This window comes from Oreochromis niloticus, linkage group LG18 (genome assembly GCF_001858045.2).
Source record: "Oreochromis niloticus isolate F11D_XX linkage group LG18, O_niloticus_UMD_NMBU, whole genome shotgun sequence".
In the NCBI taxonomy this organism is placed as follows: Eukaryota; Metazoa; Chordata; class Actinopteri; order Cichliformes; family Cichlidae; genus Oreochromis; species Oreochromis niloticus.
Window position 1 is genome coordinate 19,935,346 of NC_031982.2, and position 19,968 is coordinate 19,955,313.

Here is a 19,968-nt window from a genome sequence, read left to right on the forward strand (position 1 = left end):
CTTTAAAAAACAAGAATTCCTTTTGAAATTGTCCATAGCCCAGACAGAAGAGTGCAGGATAGGACACGCTGGGAGGCTTAAACGTTAACTAGGACACTCAGCTTTCCTTGATGTCTCCATATGATCTTTTTATTCAGTCCCTGAATTATTTTTCATGTCTGCTGGCAAATAAATCACACCTACCTCTCTCCTGGGTGCAAACTGTATGCAAGCATTAATAATAATAGTAATAATAAAATAATAATTTTTTAAAAAGTGTGATTTGACTTTTGTCATGAGCTCCTACTGCACTCCTTCCCACAGGCCTAGGCCCCTTCTGTGTGCCATATCAAATAAATGTCAGATTAATTTCTCGCATCATTAGTTTATATGGGGTGGATTCCGATCTCAGTTTGTCCTGTCTTCAGTGTCCTGGCAAAAAAATAAAAAATCCAAAAAAGCAGCTGGTGGACTCTTTCCTCAACGAAACGCTGCCATCTGGTGGCTCGTTATGCTTCAGGCAGGTTTTTGGTGCCGTTAGAGCTAAAAATGTCGATCAGGTCTTCTATTCTGGGTCCTCAAGATTGAGGGCACATAGTGGGATAAGTGCAGGACCAATATTTAAAGATAAACGATCAGCATCCGTCCTGATACACTGTATTTGATGGTTATTCGTGGCACAGGACTATTTACCAGTTTGTTTAGCGCATAAATGCAGTTACCTACTTTATCAGAGCGAAAATGCAAGGCTCACAGTTTAAAATCTGGCTTTGCGGCCTTTGTTTTTGGTATTTAAGATCAAAACATGCGGCTACGTGTGCGCTTCAAATTGCACAGAGCCGTCGCCTTTGCAATGTAAACGTCAGATGTGCAGGCAGTGCTGAGAAATTGCGTTTTTATCTCGTATGCACTCTGTAGGGCAGCTCTTATGATGCTGCCAAGCAGCGCTGCGCTGTGTGAGAAATCAAAGCGCAGGCGTCGAGTCGGGAGGGAGCCTATCTTGCGCAGGCTGGATACTGTACATGGCCATTGATGCTGCTGGATAGATGTAGCCCCCGATGTAAATAAGAATGGCGAGGGCAGCGGGTCTGACACGCCGAGTTATCGCTGCTTGACATCGGAACGTCACACCATCGGGATTTTATTTAAGAAGAAAGAAAGAAAAACGCGGGGTCCGGTTTTTTCATCTGAATTTGTCTTGATGGTTTTCATTTGACACAAAGCAGACGGGCGGCGTCTTCTAATAAACACGGGAAAAACGGGTCATTATGACCTTAGTATCCTCCAGTAAAAGAAAACCATCAGATTGTTTTTACGCAGCAGCATTCTGCTTGCATTTTTTTTGCTTTGGATTTCGTGTGCCGTGTCCGGAAAGGGGGATCATCAGTTCAGCGTTGAGGTAAGATAAATGGCCTCCTACCCCCCTACCACCACCACCTCCCCCCGACTCTGAGAATCATAAATGACCGTGCTCTCTCCTCCACATCGTCTGCCTCAGCGTGGAAAAATCAAAACAAAAAAACCCCCCAGAACATGTATGTTGAGTTACCCACGCTATCTGTGGGCACATGTGATAAAGCATTGAATGCAAGCTCCACTCGTTCATTTAAAATGCAGAAGGACGGGCTATCAGTATTGCAATGAATTAGTAAAAGGAAAGAGACAGAGATGTTTGTTTCACCTCGCGTCACCTCGCCTCACACAACCTCAGGTGAAGGTTTTAACACTTCTCCCTCTTCTTATTTTGCATGATGATGCAGTGATATCACCCTGAGGTGAGAATTAAAGTTTTGCCTATGTATTGTGTTTGTTTTGTAGTTGTGACGTGGGTATGAATGAGAAACATGAAGGGCTGTAGTTTGGAGTAGTTTAGCGCTGTTCTGCATTCCTTATTTTGGTTCTGTGATTCTCTGGCACCTGTCAGGAAGAGAACTGCTGAGTTCACTTCAATGCTTCGTGTTGTCTTGTGACGTAAAACTGAGATCCAAAGTTTTTTAGTCAGCAAACTTAAGTCACCTTCTCTTCTCTTCTCTTCTCTTCTCTTCTCTTCTCTTCTGTCATCACTTTTTAAGCTGGATGCAAAAGCCACGCTGCGGAGTTCCGGACAAATTCAGAAGCGCTTCAAGGTCACGGAGGCGGAGATACGCTCTGACGGGACAGAAGTGGCAGCGAACACACATAACCTACACGTGATAGACGGCTGAGGCATGTTGTCATAGGGAGGTTAGGATTCAGATCTGCTAGTGTTAATTGCCTCACCTCTTCCCTGTCTCTCATCTCCTCCTCTTTCTTCCTTCTGTATCTGTAGCCAAGCTGTTTACCTCCAAGTTTTTATTAGCAGCGAGCCACAGACCAAATTCTAGTTAATTGAAACGATATTTTATTGCATACCATCACTATAAGAACACTGGAAAGGGCATGTCGTATTGTGTTGGTATGTATGCCAGTGAGTCCAAACCACAACTAAACCCATAGAGAAACAGACATGCAGTTGACAGGCGACACAACAAAGGACAAATGAAAACACACAACTATTTATACTAGGACCACACTGACCACACTGAGGGGTTAACATGGTAAAACTAATAGCACTACATGAGTTACAACAGACTATCAAAATACAACAGGAAGTTACTCAAGAAACAGCAACAAGTACGTAATACGCTTAAGCTTGACACAGAAGGACAGAAAGAGAGATTTTAGAAAATAAACCATAAGCAGAATACTAATGGGAACAAACAGGAATTGAAACAAAGCATTAGGCCACAAGATACTAAGGAATGTAAAAATCAAACAAATAAACTAAGAATAAAATAGAACATCAAATAATGAACAAGAATTAAAAGTCCCCCCCCAAAAGGACTCTGGCAACAAGACCCTCCACAATGGCAGGGCAAGCTTTACAGTAGTTATCTGTTTTTTACTGTAACAGGCGACAGTGAGGTTGTTTCCCTTTCTGTATGGTAGGAGAACGAGTGCAGGTGTAGTAGATTTCAAACGGTTGACTGCGTTGTGACGACAGACACAGACTGGCTGGAAACTGGATTTATTTCTAAAAGACAGTGCAGCAGCAAAATCAGTGTCACACAGCAACAGCAGGTCTCTCCTCATCCCAGTGTGGAGTCCATGGAGCTCTGGCTCACAATATATAAAAGAAAATACAATCTATCAAAACAATGGTGTGGTTTCCCTCAACAGCCACTTTAAAATCAAATGTTATAGTGGGGTAAAACAGAGAGAAATATGAAGCAAGGTTTAGTCAAAAATAAGCCACTAATAATAACTTGTAATATTTAAATCCCCACTAAGATGGATCAATTACACAATACATATTCAAACAACTGTAACTTTTCCCAACATGGCTGAAAATATTATTCAGTGTGCAGCCTCAGATCATGAACTCATACACATAAACCAAAACCTATACATATACACATACCTAAAAGACAAAGTGCAGCAGCAAAATCAGTGTCACACAGCAACAGCAGGTCTCTCCTCATCCCTGTTTAGCACAAGTAAGGAACACATAAACGGATGGTGTAACAGATAAAAGGCAGTTCCAATTACTATTTTCCCCGTTCAAAGTAATTAAAAACACTTTGGGGGCCTTTAGCCATAAGAACTAATACTTAGTGAAGAAAAATACACCAAATTTAAACGTGTAATTTAATACAGGGAGAGGAGCTACAGAGAGTGTGCCTCACCAGTGTGGAGTCCATGCAGCTCTGGCTGGGAACCCCCACACATGCAGCATGTTTACAAGTGGTGTCACACTGATTAATGCCCCACTTCAACAGTGACATGTGGAACCTTAGTTTTACAAAAATTAAATTTACACAATAAAAAAATAAACTATATACAATACAGTTTTGAGAATGTTCACACTCAGTATATTATATCTCAGCTACACAGGTCCAGTGGAGCCGTCCGTCCACCAGACAGACATGACATCTGTCACTCTGTGGGATCAGAGTGCCTCATGCTTTATTTATTCACTCATAGGGACTTAACTGTCTGTATGTGTGTGTATGTATTGGTGGGTTTGTGCATGTGAGTGCCGAGCTACTTACTGCACAGCAGCCCTTTTTTGCTCCGCCTGAGGCATTTATGATCAAACTGAATTAAATGCAACAATAGCGTCAATAAAACTCAACACAACAAGTCTCACTAGAGTTGCCTTCAGAGCATCAGCCTGCCATTTATTGTATTATACTGTAGATAACACTGCATAGATTTTCCTGCTGCACACATATTCTTTAAACAAGGTGACATCTTCCGACCCTTGAAATTACATGAGCAGGAAAAAAAACCTAAATGAAAAGAAAGAAAAACAACAACACAGATGAGTTGAATGAGTTGAAAGCCCATGGTGTTTATTTTTTTCAACTCATATTTAGTTATTTTCTTTGTCCCATTGCAATCTAACTTTGCCTGTGTATTTTAGGAGTATCAAGACAGCTGTCTGGTGGGGGAATGTAGCCAAAACCTACTTCTTCAAAGGAGACAGGTTGTGCAGATTATTAGTCGTGCAAAGATTTGGACAGAACTGAAACTGCTCAGAGTAAAAACACCATGCACCATGGGGACATTTGAAGGATATAATGTCTTTTAACATATTATAGTAGAATTTTTTATTTTGTATAAATAAAATCATTAAAACCAATAAAATCACTCTTATATTGATTAAATCACATCCACAGTGTGTCGTTTTTCCTGTCTCCCTTCCCCCACCCCAAGTCGGTCACAGCAGATGACTGTCCCTCCCTGAGCCTGGTTCTGCTGGAGGTTTATTCCTGTTAAAGGTCATCTGATTGTAGGGTCTTTACCTTACAAAATAAAGACTGTTGTTGTGATTCAGCGCTATATAAATAAAGTTGAATTCAACTGAACTATGTTTTAATTTATTGGGCAGATCCTAAAGATAAAACAAAGCATTTTTTGTGGTTTCCTCTTCCTCCACTGAGAAAAAAGGGGAAGGTTTTTGGCTATACTTGGTCAGGACACCTTCTGCAGCACTGATGGCCTGAAGTCTCCTACAAATGTCCGTCAAGCTTGGCACATCTTTTCTTTTGAAAACATTATCTCCCATCCATCTTAGCAGAACAGTTTAAGCTCGGTCAGGATTGTCAGTGAGCTCCCATTTTCTAGTCTCTCCAGAAATGTTTTTTGTGGTCCAGATCTCTGTATGAACCACTTTTTGACTTCTCCCAAACTCTATTAGCTATATTCTGGGAACAGTGTTTAGGGATTTAAAATGGGAGCTTTTGCTTAAGTTGGACCACTTTGGAAAAAGTGAGGTCCTCAGGTGTGTATATATACACTTCTATATATAGTTATAGTATAGTTTCCCACTCCAACTTTATTCACTTCCATACATCAACTGAGCATATCGTGCCCAAACACAACAGAACCCCTCCTCCAAGCTTGGGTGTGAGTGGAGCCCTCCAGTGGGTCGCCACACATGCCCCCCCGAGCACCCAAAGCAACAGTCCACTAGTCCAGGACCGGGGGCTTAATCAAATATGCAGAACGGCTGAAACAGGGAGTCGGAGAACTGGCTGTGGGCTCACCAGGCCGGGAAAGACAGGCCAAACCCTCCGCTGGGTGGACGAGCGCAGGCGGCCGCGGAGCGATCTCAGAGGAAGGGTCAGAATCCAACCGTCTGGCAGCAGGTGGGCACCTGCAGCCGGGGGCCCGGGCCGGCACCACAGGAGCATCCTGCAGAACATGTACAGGCTTAAGTCGGTCCACTGAAACTACCTCCTGCCGGCCCCCAGGCAAAAATTCCCCAGGGATGCGGAGGGGTTGGGCAAGGACCAGTATGGCAGGAGAAACCCTGAAGTCCTCTTTAACCGTGCTGCGCGACCCCAACAAAACCCAAGGCAGACGGTCGACCCAGTTACCACTCGTTAAGGAAGCACAGAACGCGGCGTTGAGCGACTGGTGAAACTGCTCGCTCATCCCGTTAGCCTGCGGATGGTATCCCGTGGTGTGGTGGACCTTGACCCACAGGCCGTCATCCATGGCGGACCAAAGCTCCGACACGAACTGAGGGCCTCTGTCTGAGGTAATGTCAGCGGGGGGACCAAAACTCGAAACCCACGTGGACACAAATGCCCTGGCCACCACCTCCGCTGTCATGAAAACCAGGGGAACTGCCTCCGGCCACCTGGAGGTGCGATCCACCACAGTCAAAAGGTGTGTGAAACCCTGCGACTGTGGGAGCGGTCCCACCAAATTGAAATGCATATGGTCGAAATGCCTATCAGGGATGTGGAGAGATTTGAGGGGCACCTGAGTGTGCCTGTGGACCTTCGAACATTGGCATGCAATGCACGCGACAGCCCAACTCTTTACCACTTTCCGCAGGCCCGGCCAAACGAACTTGGCGCTGACCAGCTTGACCGAAGCCCGTGTGCCCGGGTGAGAGAGAACATGGATGGAGTCGAAAACATGACGGCCCTGCGAAAAAATGCAGACCACCTCCCCACACCGGCGTGTCTTCCAGCACGAGGCCAGTCTTCGAGGACTGAAGGGGAGGACGTCTGGTGTCGGCGCTCTGCTCCCCAGCCATGGCGGCGTAGTCGACACTGATATACACGACACTGACATACACTGGGGAGACCAGCGCGCAGGACAGACAATCAGCGACCTGGTTGGACTTACCAAGGTTGCGAAGGTCAATGTCGCGTCGCAAGATGCAGAGCCAACAACTCTTTGTCGAAAACATTGTACTTGCGCTGAGTGTCTCGGAGCGTGCAACTGAAAAAGGCGAGGGGCTGCCAGATGCCGGAGACTCGCTGTTCCAATACGGCACCCACCGCTACACCTGACGCATCGGTGGTCAATGCAATTTCTGCAGATGGAAAAGGGTGGGCCAGCAGAGCAGTGTTGGCCAGCGCCGACTTCGCCGCAGAAAACGGACTGACGTGGTCTGGGGTCTGGGGGTCTTTAGCCGTTGTACCTTTTAAAGCAAGCGTAGAGTGGTTGAGCGGGCCAAACGCTGGAAAACCTGGCGCCTGGCCCGCCGAGCTGCTGGCCACCAATATATCGTCCAGTTAGACGAAAACGAAAGGCAGCCAGCGCAAAACAGAGTTCATAAGTCGCTTAATAGCCTGAGCGGCACCTTTCAACCCAAATGGCATGCACAGAAATTCGAACAAGCCAAAGGGGGTGATGATGGCGAATTTTGGAACATCCTCAGTGCGTACCGAAACTTGGTGATACCCCTGCAGCAAAAATCGATTTTGGAAAAAATCAATGTCCCGGTGAGATTTGCGAAAAAATCCTGGATGTGGGGAAATGGGTAAAGGTCGTTCTCTGTAACGTTATTTAAACGCCGAAAATCCCCACACGGTCGCCACTGCCCATCCGACTTGGGCACCAAGTGGGGAGGCTCAGGCACTGTTCGAGCGCTGCACAATGCTCAGGCGCTCCATGGCCGCAAACTCCTCTCGGGCGACGGACAGTTTCGTGGGGTCGAGGCGACACGCACACACGAACACTGGGGGCCCGACCGTGGGGATATAATGCTCAACTCCATGTTTCGCTGCCGCGCTGGAGAAATTGGGAGTTGACAGTGACGGAAACGCTAACAGCAAACGCTGAAACATGTCCCCGGAGGCAACTAAATTGGCCCGGATGAGGGGGTCGGTGGCCCGGGTAGTGAAAAGCCAAAAAACAGCCTGTGGGCACAAAGAAAATCGACGCCTAAGATAGGCAACGAGCTGGCATCAACAACAAAGTTCCACTGGTATTCCCTGCCGTGGAAACTAACAGTCACTAACCTTTCTCCAGAAGTAGCAATAGGAGAACCGTTAGCCGCAATCAGCTGCGGTCTGTGGCCTGACGCTAAACTGTCCGCGGCGGTGGGCAGGATGAGGTTCTTCTGGGAGCCAGAGTCCACCAGAAAACAGCGCCCAGAGCGTGAGTCTTCAATGAAGAGCAGCCTTTCCATATGGTCAGCAACCGCGGCCGCTACGGCGCAGGGGCAGCCTTGTTTCCCTGAGGCGGAAAAAGAGAAGGGTGGCAGGCAGCGACCCGCTCTGGCGCCAAAACACTGCTGGTAGAAACAAAATCCTTTCCCACGGTGCTACTGTGTAGCCATGTCTGCCGCCAGCGCCAGTCCGTCCGCTCCGGAGAAGGCAGGTGGGGGTGTTGCCGCCGGGTTTGCAGCCAGGCCGTGCACTCTGAACGTGCGGGAAGCGAGCAGGATGCGATCCGCTTCTTGAGCCAGGGAGCGGTACTCACCGTTAGAAATGGGGAGTTGGCGAGGCCGGTCCTCACAGCAACAAGCAGTTGTCTGAGAAAGAGATGGATGAAAAGGAATCCCCCGTCATCCGAACTGAGCAAGTACAACATGTTCTCCATCAGTTCAAGAGCCGTGCCTCCGCCCAGGCCAGACAGGGAGAGAAGTTTCTCGGCTCCCTCGGCACCGGAGAGGGTGTATTGCCGCAGCAGTAGGTCCTTAAGGGCGACATATTTACCGCGTGCGGGGGGGTCCCGAAGGAGGGCCATCACACGGTGGGTGGCTAGCGGGTCGAGCGATGCCATCACATGATGAAATTTTGTGTTGTCAGCTGAGATGCCGTTGAGAGCAAACAGAGCCTCCACGTGGACAAACGATGATGAGGGGTTGTAGAGCCAGAAGTCCAGCGCCGCATAGCTGGTGCCTCCAGGGCGATCTCCATGGTTTGCCGCGTGTTCACGGTAGGGTCAACAATATGGAAGCATGGAACACACGACAAAGGAGCTCTAGTTTTCCACTACAAATTTGTTTATTTATTTATTCACTTCAATACATTAAGTCAGCATTTCGCACCCAAACACAACAGAACCCCTCCTCCAAGTTTGGGTTTGAGTGGAGCCCTCTAGTGGGTTGCCACACTAGGACCTTAAGAGAAAATCTCAATGAACTGAAGCAATGTTGTAAAGCAATAAGAAATATGAGAGACTGATAAGTCACACAGAAAACGATTACTTCAAGTTATTGCTGCTGAAGGTGCCTCGACAAGCTACAGAATCACAAGGTGTTCTTAGTTTTTACCAGCAAGGCTTGTCAACATTTCCCTCCTCACATGACCGTAAGCCTTCTAGGTCCAAAAAGCATTTAAAAAAAGGAGAAATTAAGTCAGGCATAATCGGTTTGTTTTAAATGGAAAAACACCAAAAACCACTCAAAAATCCTACAGTGTTGAATAAAAACATGTCTCTTGTATGGGCTCAAAATGTGGTCATAAATATTTTGTACTTGTAAATCAGTTTTGTACTTGTAAATCAGGATTTGTATGTGTAAAAAGAATTTGTGTGTGCGTAAAAAAGATTTGTATGTGTAAAAAGAATTTGTGTGTGTGTAAAAAAGATTTGTGTGTGGACTTAGCCAAAAAAACCCTGCAAGTTACAAGTACGGATTTTGACCCTATTTTTCTTCCTTTCATCTGATTGGTCAATGTCATGTCAATCACAAATGTAACAATCCAATCAGAGAACAGATGGGTTTGGCTGTCGGAGGGGCGCTTTTTTTGAACTGCAGGTCTTTGAAGGGAATAAATGCCTTTTTACATGCTAACCCAGCGTTTTCCTTCATCACCACGAAGGAAAACTACGGAAGAGGATTAGGGCCACTGGAAAAAAAAAAAAAAAATTCTGACTTTAATCTCAGAATTCTGACTTTAATCTCAGAATTCTGACTTTATTCTCAGAATTCTGAGATTAAAGTCAGAATTCTGACTTTTTTCTCAGAATTCTGAGATTAAAGTCAGAATTCTGACTTTATTCTCAGAATTCTGAGATTAAAGTCAGAATTCTGACTTTTTTCTCAGAATTCTGACTTTAATCTCAGAATTCTGACTTTATTCTCAGAATTCTGAGATTAAAGTCAGAATTCTGACTTTAATCTCAGAATTCTGACTTTTTTCTCAGAATTCTGAGATTAAAGTCAGAATTCTGACTTTTTTCTCAGAATTCTGACTTTAATCTCAGAATTTTGAGGTGGGCACCTGCAGGCTTCCAGCTTCAGTGACAGCGATGTGTCCAGTTTGGCAGGTGGAGAACTAATTCACTAAATATGGTGGATATAAGTGATTTTTTGCGTGGCCGAGGGGTCCCCGAAGATGCTATTTTATTAATGGAAGAGCAGAAGGTGAGTAAAAAAAGAGAGATACTTTGGTGTCTCTTATTTTTACAGGAAAACAGTTACGGTACAGTTACGGTTAGCTGTTAGCATGCTTGTTAGCTTATAATGTTATATAGGAATGAACGTGTTTCACGATGTTACAGTATACTAGGTGAATTGACGTTTTAACTGTTGTTGATCGCAGGATCATCCCAGATGGGTTCGTTGCATTTTATTTTATTGTTCTACTATTTCAGAGTTTTTCAAGGCAGTTAAGCGGAGCTGTGTTACAGATGCTAGCCGCCTGCCAATATCACTGATATATTTGATATTGGCAGTAGGTTACACTTAGTACAGCGGAGGAGAGAAACTGTAATGAATGTTTATGCGGATATTTCACTCAGAAAAATGGGTGGCGTTCATACACAGCCCCGGTTCATACTGACGATCCCCTCACAACATGTTAGCTAACACAAACTAATGTAGTGCATGTAACTGTGTATACGTTAGTGGTACAGCGTCGGAAGAAATGAGCAAACTGTTAACTGTTTATAATGTCAGAATGACGTCATCGTTCTCCTGCACTGTGTAATGTATGTCAGCTCAAGAAGGAAATCATATCTTATACTCTGAGCTGCCCAGTGCACTTAACGCCTACGTGTGGAAATGGTAGGCTGCACTATAGTTCACTACCGGTAAAAAATAAACTTAATACAGTATTTGGGTTTTGTTTTTTTTTATAGAACAATAAAATAAAAAGTGCTGGCTGAGGAGCGCTGCCGCGTTGAACTTTGACCTCGGAGTGACGTGACGTTTGTTCGCACAACCAATAGAAGTGCAGAAAGTCGCAAATCAGGCATATTGTTCGCATAAACACAAAAATAAATAAATCAATAACGAAATAATCCCGATGTTGTGCCAAAGATGATTTGCAATGTTACTTTGTGTTCTATGTGTAATACCTTTGCTTAAATGACTAAATGGACTGTGTATTTATGACTCTGCGTTATAGTCCTACATACATAAGTAACATTCATATGTACAGATAAAAATGTACAGAGATATGTACACAAGCGTGTACACAAAAGTCTACTGCTGATCGAGCTGCTCAGTGTTCGTACAGTCTCATGCAGAGGGCGTGGAGGTGTTGTCCATGGTGGATGCTAGCTTAGACAACATCCTCTCCTCCCCAGTCTGCTCAGTGGACTTTAGCGGACCGCTAAAGCTGGCCCTCCCGACCAGTTTGTTAAGTTTCCCCCTGTCCCTCTCTGCCATTCCACCACTCCAGCAGACCACAACATAAAAGACAGCAGACGCCACCACAGTGCCGTAGAACATCCTTAGAAGACGTACTACCTACATTATAACCAATCAAGTCCTGCCTTTTTTTAAATACAGATTAGGATTTACTATTTACTGAAAGGCTATGCATTAGTTTGCTTCTTTCATTATTGTGTTTCGCCCTGCATAAACTAGATAGCTTTCCTGATAACTACAGTCAGTACTCTCCTACTGCCATTAGCGGTGACCTAAGAGGCTTAACCGTAATATTGCTTTGCAGTGTAAATGTTGCAGAAAATGACTGTCTTTTCTTTCTTCTTGTGTGCAGATTGACTGTGACGTCATAGCACTGATGGATGACGCAACTTTGGCAAACTACATTCCCTCGTATGGAGACCGAATTGCCCTCTTCAATTTCTGCAAAAGCAAGCAACCACTGTCAAAAAGAAAACTAGGACTTCTGCAAAAACTTCGTGAGAAAATGAAAACCAGAAAAGAAAGTCCAAAGGAGAACACTTCACATACAGATGCAGGAATAAGACAGACAAAGAAGCAAAAAGCAACACGAAATGTTGAGATAGGATGGATCCATAGTGATGGAAAAATAGCCAAACAGGTGAGAGCGAAGCAGGGAGGTGGCACTAGAAAAATTCAAATGGCCACTGATGCTGGATTAAAAGATATTCTTCAGGAAGGAAAGAAACTTTTTTTTCCTGATGGCATATCTCCTAAGGGATGTGAAACAGATTTTGAGTTTGAGGTTTGGGACTTTAAACAGAACTACCTTACTGATGATACCTGCCAGTCTATTGGCAATATGTATGAGGCAGCGAGACTGACAATGTTACGCTTCTACATTGCAACAAAACCAAAAGATCCTGAAAAAGATGCCAGCGAGACATCTGAAGTGGTGTTTGTCTCAGAAAGCAGTGGCAGTGATATTAATCCATTGCAAGTGGGGAAGTCAGGGGTAATTTTGATGAAGTCATCGCTGGTTCAGAAATTTTAGATGATCCAGAAATTACTTTTGGTCCAATTTTTGATGCTGAAGAAGATACAGAAGACACATTAGTCTATGAGGGTTTTCTTGTACCCCTCAGTCCACCTAATTCAGAGAACGTAATAACAATCACCATACGTCATACTGACACTTTACGTGACATGATTACTGCTTTCTCTGATGAGGAGATTTTGAGCAAAACACTGAATGTGAAGCGCATACTTCCAGACAACACAGAAGAACCAGGCACTGGATCAGGAATACTAAGAGATGTACTCACATGCTTCTGGCATGAATTTATGAGCGATGCACCCTAGGTGCAACAGTTAAAGTGCCATTCATTCGCCATGATTTTCCTGCTGAAAAATGGAAGGCAGTTGGGCGAATACTCTTGAAAGGTTACCAAGAATGTCAGTATTTTCCAAATAAACTTGCAATCCCTTTTCTGGAACAAGTGCTTTTCAGTGGTGTTTACAGTGATCTTAAAGCACACTTTCTACAGTTTGTCAGCAGCCAAGAATGTGATGTTTTGATGGAAGCAGTAAAAAATTTCTCTGCAGTTGACTTGGATGATCTTGTGGAAGTTCTGGACAGTTATGGCTGTAGAAAAAGAATCACTGCTGAGACTCTTCCCACAATCCTTGATGAAATAGCACACAAAGAGCTTGTCCAAAAACCAATGTTTGTTATTGACTGCTGGAGGGAGATCATCGACCCCCATATCTCCCTCAGTCCGGAGGCACTGACCAAGTTATTCTCTGAACTGCAACCAACTTCAAAAAAAGTGTGCCAGCTACTGAAATTTGCTGTGGATTTGACTCCACAACAAAAAGAAGTGAAAAATCATCTCAAAAGATTCATCAGAGAGCTGGATAACATTAAACTTCAGAAATTTATGCGTTTCTGCACTGGATCTGACCTTATAGTAACAAACAGTATTTATGTGGAATTCAAGATATGACAGAGTTTACAAGAAGACCAGTCGGACACACGTGTGGGAATGTTCTGCAGCTAGCTAACAGCTATGAAAACTTCCCAGATTTTCGTTCTGAATTTAATGCAGTTCTTGAAAGTAATGTCTGGGTGATGGACATTGTTTAGACTTTCACAGCAATGCGCTACATTTGAACTGCTCATTCAGACTAGAGCATAACTGTAAAGAGATGTTAGGAATTTGTATTTTTATGTATTTTGAACTTATACAGTATACTTTTTTTAATTAGAGAGAAGTTTCTCATCTCTGTTAGAAGTCCAGTTTTGGCTAATATTTCATTTTCTTTATCATTTTGAGTTTTACATGATACAGTCACAAAACAAAACGAACGGGTACACTGTTTACTACCATATCCAGAGCTGTCTTCACCAAATCCAAGCTTTCCAGCTGTAAGACAGAAACCTTCAGCAAAAGCATGAAGAAAGAATACTAAAGATCTATAAACTATAATTAAACTGCTCTTAAACTTTCTTTAATGCACCATGTGTGGTGTGAGAGTTCAGCACAGTCAAATACTTTGTAAGTAATTAGTAGTAAGACTAATTCATTCAGATTGTATTTTCTTATTAGGTCAGGGCTAAAACTGAACATAGTTATAATGTAAAAGTAATGCTGTTATTCAACACTGTATTGTAAAAGGAATAAGTACAATTTTATACTTTAGCATTTGTCATGTCTGAAAATATTTTGCTTTACAGTATATGCAATTTTAGTTAAGGTAGGTTAAGGTATCAAAGTTTGGCATTTGTTGTTGATTACAAAGGTTCCATTTAAAGTTGGTGAAAATATTTTTTAAAATTCCAGTATTTTCTTAATGTCATATTGTTTCTAAGCATACCTGTTATTCATCCATCAAATTGATTCAAGCTGCTTAAAGGATTCAGTCTGTTTGAAGACGGTTATTGATTACTGAGATCATAAATAAACACTGTACAGTTCAGTGCAGTGGTCAAGTGCTGTGATTATTCAGGCATCCTTTGTAATGCCAATTGTCATGTTCTCAGATATAGTATTAATCTTAACACCTGAAAAAATGTCTTGTTACTGGCAGAAATTATGCATTTTTATTTGTATGCATGTATGTTCTCAACCATTCACACTTGTTTTTATTTCTATACCATAGATGACACTGAAGGAATATGTGATACCACAATAGCCAGTGTTCATGATCTTTACAGTAAGTCACTGATGTATACTGATGCATAACAAGACTGTATGAGATCTATAAGTTTGTTTTAAAAGTTGAGTCATTCTTGTTACAGGGCAGCTTATACGGTTATGAGTTTTAGCCATGTTATGGCATTGGCAAGAACAGGTTTCTTGTAAACTTTTTCTAATAAAATGTTACTGTACACAGTACATTTGTATTGTTGTTTTGAATATGTTCATCAAGCTCCTTATCTATTTGAACATGCCAGAATTCAAGAGACTGCCACACATGAGCTCAGTAACATGGAAGAATACCATTTATTTTTAATTTCAAACATTTCATAAAGATACACAAATGTAAATGTAAAACATGTTGCACTTAATGGGACAATAACTTGATTCCACTTGTAGGAACTGTTTGTTGCATTGTTGCTGGGATACTACAAATAAAAGTCAAAATATTTTTGGTATGTTTCTTATAATTTTAGGATTCATATCATAAAAGAGCCTTGTATACGACAGCTCACACTGAATCAGTATAGCAATGACTCATGGTCATTTTACATGAAAACCAGCTAAATATCTTACAACTAACACAAGTGAAATACAATAATAATTAGGTGATGGATCTTCATATGGGTAAATGATTATAATAGCTTTGCTTTAATATAATTGCACTAAAGCTCCCCAAAAGGCATGACGACTTTAAATATTAACAATGATACGTTTATAGAAACATGCTGTTGTCAAGACCTAGAATGTTAATGCTACTATGGTTTGCTGAAACATACCACAGATAACCCGGGCACTTAGCATATCATATGCTGGTGCCTGGGTTTCCAGCCATGAATATTAACAGTAAAGGCTGATACAGAAAACAATGAACAGGGAGCTGGTCAGTTTATATTTTATATACTATGCACATGTCTGGCAACAAAACACAGAAATTTATATTGCAATTTACTGGTAGGCAGGTTTACAACACTTATGATTCAATCAAAAATATAACAATTGTAAATGCAGTTTAATGTATGGCCTTTTAAAAGGATTAACATGTGTTTCATAACTGATTGATAATATCACAATATTCAGCTTTTTCAAGCAACATATAAACATTTCTGTTATTGGTAGTGTGAATGTAGAAATAAATCTAACTTGGGGGGGAGGGGGGGGGGGGGGGGGAGATACCAACCAAACTGTATTATTATTATGATCAACATAAAATGATACTAGTTGATGCTGACCTCCTATAAGCACTCTGAATTTACATTACAGCAGTAATAAACAGCAATATTCTGACAGAATGACCTGAAAAATGGCATGTTCGGTCACACCTAAAAGATGTCTTTCATTTAATGCAGTGCAGAAATACCTGCATAAAAGGTACCTGTAAGACATGGCACCTACTATCAAATCACGTTATCAAGATAAAGAGAAATATTTTGTATTTATTTGTACATTTACACACTGAAGTTTCTTAAATACTTTGCAGTATTTCTTCTCTTAACCTAATATACAGATCTGTAGCACCAAGTGGATCTCCTGGGGCATCCCATTCATTTCTACCATAAGCAGACAACACAGTTCAAAGACTGTTTCATCACAGGGGTATTGACCTTTTGGGCTACACTCTTCCATACACAAAGTGATATCCTCCATAGAAATAGGTTTCAGTCTGTCCTCAGCACTGTGCAGCTCTGGAAATGAGTACATTACTACTGGTCGACCCGATGCTGCACTACCACTTGGCCGGATTTTGTGTGAGTTCCATGTGTTCACAACTTCATCAAGTTCATCCTACATGAAAAACAGCACAATATAAGTGTATGAAACAGACCATGTACCAGCAGATTTAGCCAAAGTTGAGGCTTATTAACTCATTAATCAACAGACATAGAAACTGACCTCTAATTAATGTAAAACAAAGCAGCAAAACAAAATAGCACTGTCACTAAAAAGCACATGGACACCGAATGTGCTACATGATTCTACTGTTGAATAGATAGCCCAACACTTTATACTCAGTGTGCAATGATTCTACAATATATTTTCAATAGAGAATTTACCAAATGATAAGATGCTTTCTGAAACCGTGCCCAAAGGACCACTAGGTAACAGACTCCATAGTAATTAAAACCATGTGGAAAAATAAATAAATAAATAAATAATGCTCCATGCACCTGTGCTGAGAAAGGTGCAGTTACTTCCACTGATAACATGAGTACAATTCCATCAAAGTATTAAAATGGAATCCCAAAAGTTGATTCTGTTCATCTGGATGTAGCGTTTTCAGTGTGAGAAATGTTTTGTCAAAATCATTCCTTACCTGGCTGATTGAGCATGCATCAAGACATATTAAATGGAAATAAAATTCATATTTATTTAAAGAAAAAAATGTTCTAACCATATTTATATTTTCTATTTTGCAGCTAAGACATTACATAGCATGAGCACATGCTTTTACCTGAATAAGATTGAGAAAGCAGAACTGGATAAGACCTTTGTCCAAAAAATCCCCTGTGAAGTGGCCATCATCCTGAAAACTTTGAAATAAGTTCATCCAAAATTGTGCACTTTGTTTGCGTAGGGTAGTCCACCATCCTTCTATACGTTGGTTGGCTGTACTTCTTCCGTAAAGGAAACTTTTCTCACCTGCAAAACTGTCTGTGTGGTTTCTCCGTAAAACATCTGCATTTGTTCGACACAACCATTTTCTGTACCTCGGTCAGCACGTAACCTCTCTGGACATCCATTGATGCATGAAACTGTTTCAGAAAATAACTTGCAATCAATTTAGGGTCATGTTTGTGGTATAAGCCTCCATCCATAAACATAGCGGCTAAAACCATCTATGCAGCCACTGATAGCAATACCATATGGTTTCAACTTGTCATAGCCATCCATGTGCCAGAGAGCATTTGGCCCTCTGCAGCTGTACTGACGTCTTCTCAACCGTCGAGCTCGTCTCAGTTCCACACCTTGAGGTCAACCAATTTGATTATGCATCTTACAGTATCTTGTGACACCACAATCCATGTTGAATTGCACGAAGATGTAGCCAACGATACCTTGCATCTGTCCATTTGTCATGATCTGTTGTTGGACAAAGGCTAGCACTTCCTCCAAGTTTGATTGATTCTTCCTTCTAAAAGCCCAAGTCTTTTACAAATTCTCTTTAGAGTTCGAACACTCATAATTGTCTGATGACTATGTGCTAAATTGAAAGTATTTCTTTGTTACTGAAGGAAAGTCTGAAATACAGTCTTATTAAGTCATCCAAATCTGACATGTCAGCGACTGTTTCTCTCACTTCGAGAGGTGAATTTTTGCAGAAGTCCTAGTTTTCTTTTTGACAGTGGTTGCTTGCTTTTGCAGAAATTGAAGAGGGCAATTCGGTCTCCATACGAGGGAATGTAGTTTGCCAAAGTTGCGTCATCCATCAGTGCTATGACGTCACAGTCATCTGCACACAAGAAGAAAGAAAAGACAGTCATTTTCTGCAACATTTACACTGCAAAGCAATATTACGGTTAAGCCTCTTAGGTCACCGCTAATGGCAGTAGGAGAGTACTGACTGTAGTTATCAGGAAAGCTATCTAGTTTATGCAGGGCGAAACACAATAATGAAAGAAGCAAACTAATGCATAGCCTTTCAGTAAATAGTAAATCCTAATCTGTATTTAAAAAAAGGCAGGACTTGATTGGTTATAATGTAGGTAGTACGTCTTCTAAGGATGTTCTACGGCACTGTGGTGGCGTCTGCTGTCTTTTATGTTGTGGTCTCTGGAGTGGTGGAATGGCAGAGAGGGACAGGGGAAACTTAACAAACTGGTGGGAGGGCCAGCTTTAGCGGTCCGCTAAAGTCCACTGAGCAGACTGGGGAGGAGAGGATGTTGTCTAAGCTAGCATCCACCATGGACAACACCTCCACGCCCTCTGCATGAGACTGTACGAACACTGAGCAGCTCGATCAGCAGTAGACTTTTGTGTACACGCTTGTGTACATATCTCTGTACATTTTATCTGTACATATGAATGTTACTTATGTATGTAGGACTATACGCAGAGTCATAAATACACAGTCCATTTAGTCATTTAAGCAAAGGTATTACACATAGAACACAAAGTAACATTGCAATCATCTTTGGCACACATCGGGATTATTTCGTTATTGATTTATTTATTTTGTGTTTATGCGAACAATATGCCTGATTTGCGACTTTCTGCACTTCTATTGGTTGTGCGAACAACGTCACGTCACTCCGAGGTCAAGTTCAACGCGGCAGCGCTCCTCAGCCAGCACTTTTTATTTTATTGTTCTATAAAAAAAAACAAAACCCAAATACTGTATTAAGTTTATTTTTTACCGGTAGTGAACTATAGTGCAGCCTACCATTTCCACACGTAGGCGTTAAGTGCACTGGGCAGCTCAGAGTATAAGATATGATTTCCTTCTTGAGCTGACATACATTACACAGTGCAGGAGAACGATGACGTCATTCTGACATTATAAACAGTTAACAGTTTGCTCATTCTTCCGACGCTGTACCACTAACGTATACACAGTTACATGCACTACATTAGTTTTGTTAGCTAAATGTTGTGAGGGGATCGTCAGTATGAACGGGGCGTGTATGAACGCCACCCATTTTTCTGAGTGAAATATCCGCATAAACATTCATTACAGTTTCTCTCCTCCGCTGTACTAAGTGTAACCTACTGCCAATATCAATATATCAGTGATTATGGCAGGCGGCTAGCATCTGTAACACAGCTCCGCTTAACTGCCTTGAAAACTCTGAAATAGTAGAACAATAAAATAAAATGCAACGAACCCATCTGGGATGATCCTGCGATCAACAACAGTTAAAACGTCAATTCACCTAGTATACTGTAACATCGTGAACACGTTCATTCCTATATAACATTATAAGCTAACAAGCATGCTAACAGCTAACCGTAACTGTACCGTAACTGTTTTCCTGTAAAATAAGAGACACCAAAGTATCTCTCTTTTTTACTCACTTCTGCTCTTCCATTAATAAAATAGCATCTTCGGGACCCTCGGCCACGCAAAAAATCACTTATATCCACCATATTTAGTGAATTAGTTCTCCACCTGCCAAACTGGACACATCGCTGTCACTGAAGCTGGAAGCCTGCAGGTGCCCACCTCAAAATTCTGAGATTAAAGTCAGAATTCTGAGAAAAAGTCAGAATTCTGACTTTAATCTCAGAATTCTGAGAAAAAAGTCAGAATTCTGAGATTAAAGTCAGAATTCTGACTTTAATCTCAGAATTCTGAGAATAAAGTCAGAATTCTGAGATTAAAGTCAGATTCTAAAAGAATTCTGAGAAAAAAGTCAGAATTCTGACTTTAATCTCAGAATTCTGAGAATAAAGTCAGAATTCTGAGATTAAAGTCAGAATTCTGAGATTAAAGTCAGAATT

At 41.9% G+C, this 19,968-nt stretch overlaps 2 protein-coding genes and 2 long non-coding RNA genes across 5 annotated transcripts in view; 2 read left to right on the top strand and 2 right to left on the bottom strand.

Annotated features, from left to right (window-relative positions):
- The first annotated feature begins 516 nt into the window (after positions 1–516).
- On the top strand, positions 517–3,074 carry LOC109195638 (uncharacterized). 2 transcript variants are annotated; one of them, XR_002057191.2, is made up of 3 exons: positions 517–1,378; positions 1,740–1,754; positions 2,052–3,074. It is a non-coding gene; the product is annotated as an uncharacterized LOC109195638 (long non-coding RNA). The 2 variants fall into 2 exon arrangements; XR_003214984.1 differs by lacking the exon at positions 1,740–1,754.
- Positions 3,010–3,983, bottom strand: LOC109195637 (uncharacterized). The gene is made up of 2 exons (XR_003214985.1): positions 3,684–3,983; positions 3,010–3,481 (listed from the first exon to the last, which is right to left on the bottom strand). It is a non-coding gene; the product is annotated as an uncharacterized LOC109195637 (long non-coding RNA).
- Positions 3,984–8,751: 4,768 nt separating this feature from the next.
- The window catches only part of LOC106097625 (epidermal growth factor receptor), a 31,504-nt gene continuing 20,287 nt past the window's right edge, over positions 8,752–19,968 (bottom strand). Inside the window, exon 14 of the mRNA XM_025900554.1 lies at positions 8,752–9,194. The gene's annotated coding sequence lies outside the window, so the exon portion shown is untranslated. The remainder of the gene's footprint in view (positions 9,195–19,968) is intronic.
- Positions 9,876–12,383, top strand: LOC109195438 (uncharacterized). Its single transcript, XM_019347480.2, has 2 exons — positions 9,876–10,120; positions 11,703–12,383. Exons 1-2 carry the CDS (start codon positions 10,046–10,048, stop codon positions 12,381–12,383), a joined length of 756 nt encoding a protein of 251 aa, XP_019203025.1. The 5' UTR covers positions 9,876–10,045.

What these genes read in the sequence shown, in the direction of transcription:
- LOC109195438 (XM_019347480.2), top strand. Translation starts at nt 10,046, where the DNA reads ATGGTGGATATAAGTGATTTTTTGCGTGGCCGAGGGGTCCCCGAAGAT. An exon ending in TATTAATGGAAGAGCAGAAG is followed by an intron (nt 10,121 to 11,702) that starts GTGAGTAAAAAA and finishes TCTTGTGTGCAG; the next exon opens with ATTGACTGTGACGTCATAGC.